Source organism: Lipophrys pholis (assembly GCF_963383615.2).
Source record: "Lipophrys pholis genome assembly, chromosome: 2".
Taxonomy (NCBI): Eukaryota; Metazoa; Chordata; class Actinopteri; order Blenniiformes; family Blenniidae; genus Lipophrys; species Lipophrys pholis.
In genome coordinates this window covers 7,847,389-7,860,036 of record NC_137636.1, presented here as the reverse complement: position 1 = coordinate 7,860,036, position 12,648 = coordinate 7,847,389, and the positions used below count along the sequence as shown (strand labels likewise).

The following is a 12,648-nucleotide window of genomic DNA, read 5'->3' as shown; positions in this document are numbered from 1 at the left end:
TCAAGAAATAATTGATCCAAAAGTTTTTTTTATTACAGAACAAACTTGATCATAATGAAAGAATGGGGTCTAGACTTTCTGTCCATGGTCTTATGAACATTTAGGGAAAAATATCTTGATTTATATGAGAAGTTTTTAAGGAATGTTTTTCAACTTTCTGCATTGTTATGCCCCTACTTTTCATGGAAATGGCAAATTCTTACCAACTTCAAATTATGTATTTATTTACTGGCTAACCAGCAGCATTGGCAATAATACAACATATTATACAAATAGCTGCAACCGTTTCAATGTAATTTTAATCAGCTGCAAGTCCTGGGCTTTAATGATGTTGTAAATAAAAGTCCCCAGTGAGATATGTAGATTTTCAAGCATATGATGTGAGCACGAAGCACCAAAAAGCTACATCTTACAAAAACACAACACAGCTTAACTTTGGTAGCAGCATCTTATCATTGTCAAAGCTGGAGCAATGACACGATTCTGTAGCACTAGGATATGGCTCACTCTTTTAAGGTTTTCATTCTAAGTAAATGAGTGTTTCGCCATACTTGGATACCAGCTGGTATAATGCAATAATATCACATAATATAATGCAGCAACTTTCAGTCTTTAGTATGAATGCATCCATCCATCAATCCAAACAAACTATGGTCAAAGGCAGGATGCAGATTGAATAAAAATAAAAAGAATACAAGGTTAGGATCTTTTGGGGGGACTGTTTGAGGAAGGTTCTTTTCAAGGACTTTGCATGCAATGGTTAGAAAGCCGGAAGATGTGTGATATGGATGTTGTGTGCTTCAGATTCCACACCTAGTGATAATTCGCTCTCGCCAATGATGGACGACACCAAAGTGGATGATGACATCATTATCACATCACCCAACAAGACCCGAACTACTGAAGACCTGTTTGCAATGATACACAGGTGCTGTACTTTTGTCCCTCGGTTTCAAATGATGTTTCATTTTCTATTTATTCCACAGATTGTAATGCAGAATCAGTTAAATCCATTGCTATTTGTTAAACTGTGTGCGTGTGTCAACCTTTTAGCCATTGCCTAAACTTTACAAATTTTTATTTTTTTTAATTCTCATACAGATCCAAGAGAAAGGTCCTGGGCCGTAAAGATTCAGGGGATCTGAACATGAAGTCCCGTCTATGTCCGGCTGCTCCAGTAGCCCCCAGCAATGTCTCCGCTGTCGTGATCCCACCGGCCCCTCCTCTCAACATTCCACCTACTTTAGCCATGGCTGCTGGTTCGCAAAGAGCCCCCGTGCCAATCTACCGCAGCGCCAAGAAGTCCAGCACGTCCAACGAGGAGTTTAAACTCCTGCTGCTGAAAAAGGGTAGCAGGTCCGATTCTAGCTACCGCATGTCGGCTACAGAGATTCTGAAAAGCCCCATCACCCCAAAAACACCAGGGGAGTCCCTTCAGGAAGGACCCATTAGACAGGCTGAGGAACCTCCTTCGACACTCCAAGAGCCCCCTATTCCCGGCCTGGAACCAATCCAGATACCGGGACTTTTTCCCAGGGCAAACTCTGAGAGTTTCACCCCCAAAACCCTGCCTATGTCAGCTGCGTCTCGACAGGGACGTTCTCGGATCCCGCCTGTAGCCAACAGCAGTCGCTACAGCACCCGCAGCCGCCTCTACACAGCCCCCATGCAAGCCATTTCTGAAGGGGAGACGGAGAACTCAGACGGTAGCCCCCATGATGACAGGTCGTCTTAAAACCACAATACGGCGTATGTCGTCTATTCATAGATTGGAAATGGCCCCTTTTTGTCATCTCTGGTAGCCGTGTCACCAAGGCCAATAGTGTCATTCTTGTGACACACACAATCTGACTGTTGTCTGACCCAGCTATGGATAAACTAATCTATTCAAGGGTGTCAAGACTGTTGTGACATACTGAATAGGGAAACGTTTACGATTACGAAAACGTTGAGGATACTTCTAAATACAGTATTATCTAATGAAGAGCTCCCTCATAGCTAAAAGTGCAAGACTTATTTTGATTGAACTGTCTTTTTATCAAAAAAAAAGAAAAGTAATACAAATTAAAAAAAAAAAAAAGGTCCCAAATGTTTAAAAAAAATATATATATAACAAAAGACATTTTGTGGAGTACAGACACACAAAGCGAGTGTGCATGGAGAAACACATGCAACATCCACTGACATTTTTTTACTTCTTGTGTTTTGAATGGTGTGGGTGTGTCGCTGAGAAACTGCTTTCTTATAACAAAAGAAAAAAGAAAAAAAGAAAGAAAATTGAATTCTTATGGCGGTTATTTTTCTTTCAACTGATGGTGTCTGGCATTAGCCAGACTTCCCAGAGTCCATACTCAATATTCCTGCCAATAAGCAAGGGTTGTTTCATTGTGAAAGTGACTAACAACATGTAAACACAACACCAACTGATCTAGTATATTTCCATCCGCAGACCTGGCATAGAAAGTATATCACGCAGAGCCAATCATATATTTCTTCACATAAATTATATCCAAAAAAAAAAATAATAATAATAACATAATGCATGTATTTTTGTAAAATTGCACCTCAGAACATGATGATAAAAGTTCACCATGTTGCATGACCCTATATGGAAACATCCCCTGGATCCTGGTTTCTGTTGACATTTTTGTGGTTCTTTTGTATTATATTGATAATACTTCTTTCATGGGGGAAAGATTTAAGTGACATTTGTGCCACGTTGCCAGTGATCTAAATTGTTGGATTTGAGTGTCTGAGAAGGAGCAAGGGCTTATGCCTATTTGTCTGAGATACAGGCTAATTTTGGACAATCGCACAGTGGCCTTTCTCTAGCAGAGGTGGTTGTAAGCAGGGCATTTCTCGGTGCCTGCTCTTAGACATGGAGCTGTGCCATGTTCCACCGGAATTCAATCACATACTTACTTATACCCAACCTTAGTACGCTTGAACTGATTAAAGCTTTTCCAACGGCTGGCCAGTCTTGCTGTGCTGACATGAAGTGGAAAAGGCGCATTTCAAAGCAGATTTAGGTATACCATTGAGTGCAGACGGTGAAAATGCTTTAGAAGGTCCCCAATCGGTTAGACTCGAGGTTAATTTGGAAAGGTTTCCAAGAACCGACCTCACTCTTGCACTTCATGATCCTTCAAGAATATTCCTTGAAAAGAAAATATATCTTATAATGAAATGCATATGTATATTTGTACTGAATATAAAAACTCATATCTATATAAAATGACGAGCAGAAATTTTATAGGGAATCAATCTGAGTGTAGCAAAGAAGAACAGGTCTCACTGACAACATCACACACAAAATCTTAGCAATGTACACTGTTTTCCTCTCCTTGTTGCCTCTCCTTCATGTGCACTGACCCAGTAGCATTAGACAGGTGAAAGCTGACACCCAGCGGCTGGTGCAAACCATTCTGTCTTACCCTCCAGACCTCATATCACTAAAACCTGAAAGACAGGAGACAAGTGAAGGAAACCACCAGACTACACACCACCAGTATTTTACAAATCAGCAACGTACCCTTTGTACTGCTGCAGCCTTCTTCAAACCAACACAGGGGGGTTAGAGCGTACCGGGAAACTCTCTCATCTATCCAAGTCGACGTTGCGCATGTAGAATATCCCGCGCGTTACAGAAGCAAACTATAATCCGTAGAAAGCTTGAACTCTCACCTGCCTAACACAGCAAACACAACACGCACACACACACAGACACACACACACACACACACTACGAGCATCACATCCAGAGACTGTACTTCAATAGAAACCATTCACTGTATTCTGTGAATACCTCAGCAAGCATATTACTGTTTTATTGTAAATGCTCAATAGATTAGATAGATTAGATAGATTAGATAGATAGATAGATAGATAGATAGATAGATAGATAGATAGATAGATAGATAGATAGATAGATAGATAGATAGATAGATAGATAGATAGATAAATAAGATAACAAACCACAACTGTTTGATACTCAGCGAATTTCAATTGCAGAACTGACACTGTGTAAAATGGAGAGAGTAAAAAAGCTGTGAACTGATTATTAGAATTTTACATTCATCATACCCATATTGCTAAAACGCACTTGTTCCTGTCCATTGTTTTATTTGTTGTGTTTTCTATCGCATGCAATAAGTAAAGGGGAAAAAGAAAAAGGACACCACCAAAATCATTATTTTTTATCTGAGGGATGTCTCCATGAGAAAAAAAGATTATGTATTTTCTGTTGAAATGTCAAGTTCAATAGTGTGTTCTATAGATGTACAAACTGTCTGGCTAATTCTGTTCTGTATAGTCGTGATCACAAACAGGGGTTTATCTTGTACTGTATATCTACTCACTGGACAATCATACGTGTAAGAGACTGTAAAAGAAGACGATACAGAATTTGTGGAGAGGGGTAATCTGAAAACTCTTGTGACGCGTCCTAGTCGTGCTGGAGCTGCGGAGGTGAGAGAAGAAACTGCTGGTTACATTTGACGTGCACCTACGGAAGAGTTACTTTGGTTAAAATGGGGGGGGGGGGGGGGCTAGGAAGAAGAAATCCATTCATAATTTTTTGATCTGTTCAGAAAGACAAACTCTGGTTTTGACTAATGCCACACTTTTTTTATTCTGACAAATTTCTGAATGAATTAAGTAAGCAGATCTTAAGGCTTTATACAGTATTACATGAAAAATGCAATGTAACTCTGTGAGTTTCAAATTTTACAAACGCAAGAATACTTGTTTAGTGTGATTTTTTCCGTACTGTACCTGACACTATAGGGGTATTTTAAAAGTCGTTCTGTTATTTGTAAAAAGCAGTGGATAGCGGATTGGTGGACACAATTTGATTCCAAACAAACGTTTACGTTTGCCATACTGACTGTAGTTCAGCACTCATTTCGCCCTCTCAAGTCCTCAGCAGCTTGGGAATACAACAAAAGGAAGAAGAATCTTTTGGGTTTTTTTTAGATACTTTTCCTAACCTGTGTCCAACATCTGCACACAAGTTTTGCCCTAAGGTGAAGTATGGCAACAGCCAATTGATATTTTTATTCAGAGGTGTACAGTATGGAATAACACTAAACAGACTTTAAAAAATATATGAGGGAAGAAAAAAAAGACACTGAAGACAAACTGTTAAAAAAAAAAGAAAAAAAGAAAAAAAAAAAAAGCTCCATGTTTAAAACTAGCTAGGACTTACAGATTTAAATCACTTTTGTATTTTTGTATAAACCTGTAAATAGGTTTTTAAAGAAAAAATGTTGCAAATTCATTCTTTTGTAAAATAAACCAATAAAAGATTAAAAACAAAAAGGTTTTTTTTTTTTTTTTTGTTTGTTTTTTTCAAAGTTTACATGATAATTTCCAAGCCTTTGTATATTTTGGAGCTGTGCAACCCCTTCAGTCTTGTATTTATTTTTGGGGGGAGGGGTTACAACATTGTGAAAATTCCATCATTCTATATCTAATTCATTTTAACAGCTCATCAGGCTGCTTAGTAACTGTGCATAGAAAAAAAAAAAAGCCAATAAATGTGATTGCAATGAAACGGAAGGACGTTTGTGTGACACTTCATTTTCTCCTCGTCAGAACAAACTGCACCGAGAGACTCTCTCCACTAGATGGCAGTGTTTTCATGTTGCAGAATCAGTGCTGAGTGCAGGGAACTAAATCCTATAATTATTATTCTTTTCTTTTTTTTAAAAAAAGCATGTTTGTTTTTTATTAGAGAATATAACACACATCCATGATCAATTTAGAGACATGAATTCACCCAATGCACAGCCATGACTTTGGACTGAGGTCATAAGCCTGCACAAGTGAGAACATGCAAACTCCACATGGAGAGGCTCTAGCCCAGTTCAACTTCATAACTTGTTTTGCAGTAAGGACTAAGTGTGATCCCTGTAAATGTCATTAGTAAAATAATATTCTGCATATGAGTTTGTTAGCTCCTTATGAATTAGCTGATTGAACCACTAGCTTTAGCATTATCAAAAGCTAAATTAACTTGGTCTCATGACAGCAGGCATCTTTTTAGACCACATCTTTTTAATGTCCGACAATAGCGAGGTCCATAGCCTTAAATATTCGTTATCTTACCTTTATGAAACATGCCTGTTGTAGTTGTTGGTAAGTTTTGTGGCTGTTTTGTTTCCTCCTGTTTAGTTTTTCATGGGAACCCGAGGTGCGTTCAAGTGTAGCTGGGAAAAGTGAAAGTTATGTGGTTTGTAAAAACTTACGAATCTGTTTCTCACTGAAAAACGGGAATACTTTTTGTCCCCCTTTCCTTGGAAGGTTTTGAGAGCTGTGTTAATTATAAAGCCACTCTTAAACAGCCACTCTTAAACAGCATGCATACTCTACATGAGAAGCATTTTCCCATTAATAAAACATCAATAAGTGATTTCTATTAGTGTAGTCAAAGTACAAACAGAGGACTTTGATTTGTGCAACATTCGTGACCAAAGCTGAAAAGTTAAAGTTTTAATTAACTTTTTTATTTCTCTTATTATTACATGAATATATAGGCATCACGTTTCACTACCATAGTTTATCAATTACTGAAGTTACCTCAAATACGTGTTTTTGGAATGTGTGGAAGGAAACCATTGGGAATATCAGGAGAAAACATGCAAACTCCTCATAGAAATAACCTGTAAAGTCCAAACAAGCTCGAACCTCCATGTGGAATTTACATGTCCATCCGCTTCCAGTCCAAAAGCCTGCATTTGAAGGTAGTTGGAGATGCTGAACTGAATGTGGATGTGAGTGTATAAACTGCCTTTACCCATTATTTGTAGGGATTGGCTTCAGGGCCCTACGACCTTGAATTAGCAAAAGCAAGCTCATGAAGATGCTCACAACTTGTGCTTAATTAGCAGTAAGCTTTACTTTCGTCCTCTTGTTCATCAATGAACAATCTCTACACAGTTGGCGTTGGTCCTCTTATCATTATCATGTGATTAGCTGATCTACAGTATTAGATGGCACCTGATACTAGTACCTCCAATTTATTTTAAAATAAATTTATTTTAAAAGTCAAGCAACTTAGCCTATAATGCATTAACTTTTCGGATCAAAAGTCCTCACTACGTTCCACATTTTAAATAATTCAATTCAAACAAGATTCTCATCTGTCCATATGGTTGTTTTTGCAGGAAAATATGCGTTGGAAAGGTTGTATTCATATTTTTAAATCTTTAACTCTGGACTTTTAATCATCAATACTTATACAACTTTTCTGTACTATTGTGTCACTCCTTCCATGTAAGTGAGAAATCAGTTTTTTCTTGCTCACTACTGTAAAACAAATGCTCCTATATATCGCAAGAGCTCCATATTTAGTATTACTCAACGGCAAGTGAATGTATTTATTTTGTTTTTAGAAAAAGTGTTTTCCCTCCAGATGGAGGAATTTGCTGGAGTGAAAACACAGAAAAGAGCAAAAGAAAAAAAAAAGTAATGTTGCTTGAAAAGTGCTCACAGGCAACTCACAGAGACTGAGTTGACAGATGTTCTGTTTGCTTCATTTAAGAAAGCAAAGGACTTCCCTGGAAAGTAGTAATTTAAGGTTAAGAAGGAGCTTACTTTTGATCCTCTGTTTTCAAATATGTTGGCCCCAAGCCTCTGGCTTTCCAAAGGCTGCATAAACTATTTATTCCACATTGTTTATTCCTTATACAATTGTAAACACGTGTTAGCCAAGCGCAGCCTCCAGCATGGCCATTACCGTACGAACAGAGTTGGCTTCACAAACTCAAAACATGTACAAATCTTAAAGAATCTGTGGGGATCATAATGAGCCTGTTTATTCTGGGCGCTGCTGGTGAGCTCGCTGAACTCACTGATCCTTCGAACAATGGTTCCTATTGGACTGCCACTTTCCTTAAATGAGACATCCATGATCCTTTGACCCTTGAACTCCTTCATGCCCCAGGCTCATACATACAAACAGTCAACTAACAAGTAAAAGTAATAAGATGTTACATTTCTGCAAGTGCCTTGTGTCCAGCCTTAAAAAAAAAAGAAAGAAAAGAAAAGGTACTTCTTTCTTATATAAAATCTTCTTTCCCACCCTCTTCGTTCCCTAATTATATTTAGACTCAATGAATCAATTTAACCCGCTGCGTTATTGGTCTGTATGATGGGGGTTGGGATGCCCTTTGAGGCCACGAGAGAAAACTGAGGAGCTGAGGGATGGTAACAAAATGAAAGTAGAAATTACAGCATAGAATGCTCATCACAGATTATGGTGAAATACAATACAAGACTCAGAAAAAAAAGCAACCAATATTGACAGGTTGTAAGTGGACCCTCCTGCTTCAGGGGGTCAGAGGTTAAAAGGTTGGAAACCAATGCTGCACAAATAAAAAAACAACAAAAAAAACAAAAACTAACTTCTATGTTGGCTTCGTGCTAACGTCTCAAACACGTTCGTGATTTAAACAAATGTTTAATTGTGTGAATGCATATCAAACATATTTAACAAACATCTTTTGTTGAATTTACAGTAAAAAGTTGTATATATACACACAAAGGAGATGCGGTGGAGCGAAAGATGACAAGGCAATAAAAAAATATACACAACTGGTAATTGTGCTCCCTCAACGCTGTAGCAACGGACACAAAATGCTAATGATGTAAAACAATTGACTAAAACCTGAGTTTCACATTAAAGCAAGACGGTTTCAAGTATCAACTTGTTACCACTACAGGAGAGCAACAGTGGGGGGAAATGCAGCTAGAAAACAAATGATTTGGTTCAAAATGGTTCTGAAATGTTCAGAAAAATGAGTATTTCTGCCATCAAAGATGGATAAACTCTTTGTGACGTGAATAATTCAGACACGATATCATCCTGCAGGTGGTCAATCGATGGTGCACACAAAAACAATTTCAGGCGGAAAACGAATGATTACACTTAACGTTTCATACGTGTTGATACACTTGTTACAGCACGAAAATTATATCCCCAAAAAAACCAAGACAAACAAACGTTCTCGCTTAACTCTATACAAAACAGCTCTTCCGTCGTGTGCTCTCTCAGGAAGAGCCATTTACCTTTCTGAATAGCACTCAAACGTCATTGCCAATTACCGTGTCAAAATACTGTCAGTATTTCAGTCACTGTAAGGGAATTTCACGAGCGTGTGAGTGTGTGAGTGTCAAAGCATAATACAATCATGTAGCCACATAAGTGCTCAAGCTGAAATGGTCCAGCTTGACTGTCTTCCAGCATACAGACAAACGAGAGAAGAATCAAAAATAAAAAAATCAGCCTTTAGTATCTGGTTTGTTCTGCAGACTTATCTTCAAGATATTTGACCAAAATGAGATAAAACACACTGAAGTGCCCGACATTTGCCAATTAAACACATTTGAGTACAGGTGATAAAGTATTATTATTTCAATAACACACTTCATGGAACAAGACTAGTCCACCTCTTATTGGATTAAACCTTTCAAATGTTCCTCTTTCCCACAGCTGAGGCACTCCTCGTATCCAGTACCTGACTTTATACATTCGCTGGCATGCATAAACAAGCTTTGACAGTCTGTAACAGAAGCCGTCATTCAGAAACTTTATTGCATTGTTGTTGATGATGATGATGATGATGATGATGATGAGAGACGTCCACTGCTAGTACCTGAACTAAGTCTCCTTGTCTGTAGTTCTACACAAGGGACATTAAAGATTTTACTAAACAAATGTCAGAACAGATAAGAACAACTGTAGAGGTAAACTAATATAAAATGATGAAATGTGGCCTCCAGTTATTGAGAATAAGGCAAAAAGATACAAACATGAACAAAATTCACTCATATTCAGAAATTTGTCACTACCACTATGAGAATGATCATGTGAGGTCAGGAAAGAAAACGTCAGGCTTAATTACTTGATTTTTCACATTTGTATAATAATACAACATAATTTCCCAACATGAAAGTCTACATACTGCTTCCACCTTGTCCACATAAATAGAGTTCTGAGGACTAATGCTAAATACTTTAGCAAGTTGGTCAGCCTCAGTTCACGCAATAGTTCTCTAGTACAAAATTTACAAATGGAAACTCTCTTCAGGTTGCTAAATGCCCCCAAATTCCCCCAAAATGCCGGGGAAGCAACCTCTGTGTCCTTCCTCGGTAGCTACAACTTTGTACTATACGTCCAGGGTAATACGACTTTGTGTGTCTCCGTCCTCTACTGTTTGGTCTGTTTCAGCTTCTCGATATGGTGACAGAGTTTGAGGGCTGGGCCAAGCTTCAGTCCCATGTACTTCATGATGACGTCACTGCGCAGCAACATCAGTGCCTTGCCGTCAATTTCCTGCGTGTGGGGAAAGACGCACGTCATCAGCATGTGACTCAAAGTAACGACGCCGTTCGGGTGTTGGAACTATTAAAAAAAGAAAAAACTTCAGCAGTAGTTCAAGTACTCACGTGCTTCCTGAACAGTTCGACGTGCGGGCCGAGAGTCTGCGGATCGGCCTCTTGGACAAATCGTATGACGTCGTCAACTGACCAGGAAGATGCGTTGTTTGCTGAACCCTCCTTGTCCTGCTTCACGTGGTCGGGACCTGTTGTTGAACTCGCTGTTGTAAAGACAAACGAAAACACGGAGTATTATGAGGTAAACCTGGTAGCTTGAGCGCTGTTGTAATGTGACGGTTGCAAAGAAGTCTAAGAAATGTCAAACTAGGATTATTGAAACGATCAAAGTGATCGTGTGTCACAGTTGGAAAATTTGTTTGTTAGCCTATTAACTGGCTGATTTGCCAACTTATTAACTGAACAAAGGGGAACTCTTGGTTAAAAACGTCACAATCTTTAATCCCGGTATAATATAAGAAAACTAAGTGACTGATTTCATTGTTCTATGACATTTCTCTTCCAAGGGAGGCTCTATCTGGCCCGGTGTTTCTGGGTGTGATTTAGTTATTATTATTTTTTTTACCCCTACCCTCCACTCGTCTGTGCGCACACATCGGGCCCAGCTCAGTCGGGTTGGAGCTGACACGTCGCAGGGGCGGTGGCGTTTGTGTGTGTCCGGGGTAATATGGCCGCTCTCTCTTTGCTGCTCTGAAGTCTGATGTGGTGTGATGGGGGCGTGTGTTGGGAGTCGGGTCCTTTGAGGAATCGTCATTAGACAGGCCATTCTCTGTGACGGACACGGGTTCTGTTTCAAGAAGGAAAATGGGAATTTTAAGGCCATGAGTGCAAAAAGATAAAAGTATACATCTGAACAATTAAAAAAAATAAAAGATTCTTATTGTTACAGACTTTGCGCTCTCTCACCAACCAAGTCTGCAGCAAGTGGATTAAAGGTTTCTGATATCAGTCTTATCTCTCACTCCCAAACACCACAACACTGAAGCTGCCAACTCTGAGGTGTTTTTCAGGAGGTTTCTTCCAGCTTTTTTCTCTCCTCTCTTGATTGTCACCAATGCTTGCTCGTGTGAGATTATTGACTTTTTGTCTGTACAGGTGCCATGAGATGGGTATGTTGGAAATGGAGCTGAATGAATAAAAACAAATTAAATCCTCTTTTTGATCTATTAAAATCCAGAGGACTTTACTGTGACTACCTCAGCTCAGAGCCGTTTATCCCATATTACAAGTTGCTGTCATCTGTAAACCATTAACTATATTTATATATGCCATATGTGGGCCAGACCAGACTTGGGACTTTTATGAGGAGGGCCATTTCCGAAAAGTAAGAGGTTTGGCTGTTTTTCCATTTGCACAGTCTTTGTTGCCCCTTCTCATCACATTTCTTGTTCTCCTGCTTTCATTCATTGCCATATTTTGCCACCTACAAGTTGATACATACTGATAAAAATTCTCCAAGCGGCAAGGACAAAGTTAGCTGTGACCAGGACATTTCACATTTCCAGAGAAAAACAAGTGAAGAATTCCTGTGGACGAGGGGCTTTTCCATATTGACAACACGCACATCAAATTTCCAACCAATTACACAGTAGTTGTTGAGTGTCACACAAGAAAAACTCCATTTTGCAAAGATGATGTGTAGAGAAGAGTTCCAAAAAGCATTGTGTCATTGTGTTCTCACTTCACTGGGAAAGAAAGCAAATTTCTATGTTGTTGCACAGATGCATAGACCTGAATGCTCAAGTTTTCAAACTGAGATGTAAAGAAAAAAAAAAGAACATGGATGCAAATGAACTAGTTATATTGTCTGCACTATCCAAGTCTAAACTACACAGACATGAGGTGTTCTTCGTACATTTTCCGACTTGGGAAATGATTCATTTGTTTTCCACAGTCTTTTAAAAATAGTGATATCCATTCTTGTATGGAATGGTATCTGGAATAGTTCCGACGTTGTCATGATGCACATACATTTTCGTTTCAAAGTTGGTTGGAATAATGAACAATTGTTAAGTTTTCAGTGAGTTTAACGAGCCCAAATCACGACTGGGTCAGAGCATCTCTGAAACTGCAGCTCCTGTGGGTTGTTCCCGGGTCTGTAGTGGTCAGTACCTATAAAAAGTGATCTAAGGAAAAGAAAAGTGGTGTGAACCGGAGACGGAGTCACGGGCAGCCAATGGCTCATTTATGCATGTGAGGAGTTGAAGGCTTGGTGGTGAAAAGCAACAAATTACTGCAGCTAAAACTGCT

At 38.9% G+C, this 12,648-nt stretch overlaps 2 protein-coding genes across 6 annotated transcripts in view; one reads left to right on the top strand and one right to left on the bottom strand.

Annotated features, from left to right (window-relative positions):
- Positions 1–2,040, top strand: part of nhsb (Nance-Horan syndrome b (congenital cataracts and dental anomalies)) — a gene marked incomplete at its 5' end in the record, with an annotated part of 48,032 nt that extends 45,992 nt beyond the window's left edge. Inside the window, 2 exons of the mRNA XM_080491101.1 lie at positions 805–928; positions 1,102–2,040. Coding sequence (XP_080347227.1) covers positions 805–928; positions 1,102–1,735 — 758 coding nt within the window. The 3' untranslated portion in view covers positions 1,736–2,040. The remainder of the gene's footprint in view (positions 1–804; positions 929–1,101) is intronic.
- Positions 2,041–8,444: 6,404 nt separating this feature from the next.
- Positions 8,445–12,648, bottom strand: part of scml2 (Scm polycomb group protein like 2) — a 30,288-nt gene continuing 26,084 nt past the window's right edge. For 2 of the 5 annotated variants that reach the window (XM_080489139.1, XM_080489141.1), the window contains 3 exons: positions 10,970–11,185; positions 10,450–10,601; positions 8,445–10,336 (listed from right to left, as the gene is read on the bottom strand). In XM_080489139.1, coding sequence (XP_080345265.1) covers positions 10,211–10,336; positions 10,450–10,601; positions 10,970–11,185 — 494 coding nt within the window. In that variant the 3' untranslated portion in view covers positions 8,445–10,210. Of the gene's footprint in view, positions 10,337–10,449; positions 10,602–10,963; positions 11,186–12,648 lie in introns of all 5 variants that reach the window. The other 3 variants (XM_080489142.1, XM_080489143.1, XM_080489140.1) reach the window with 2 other exon arrangements.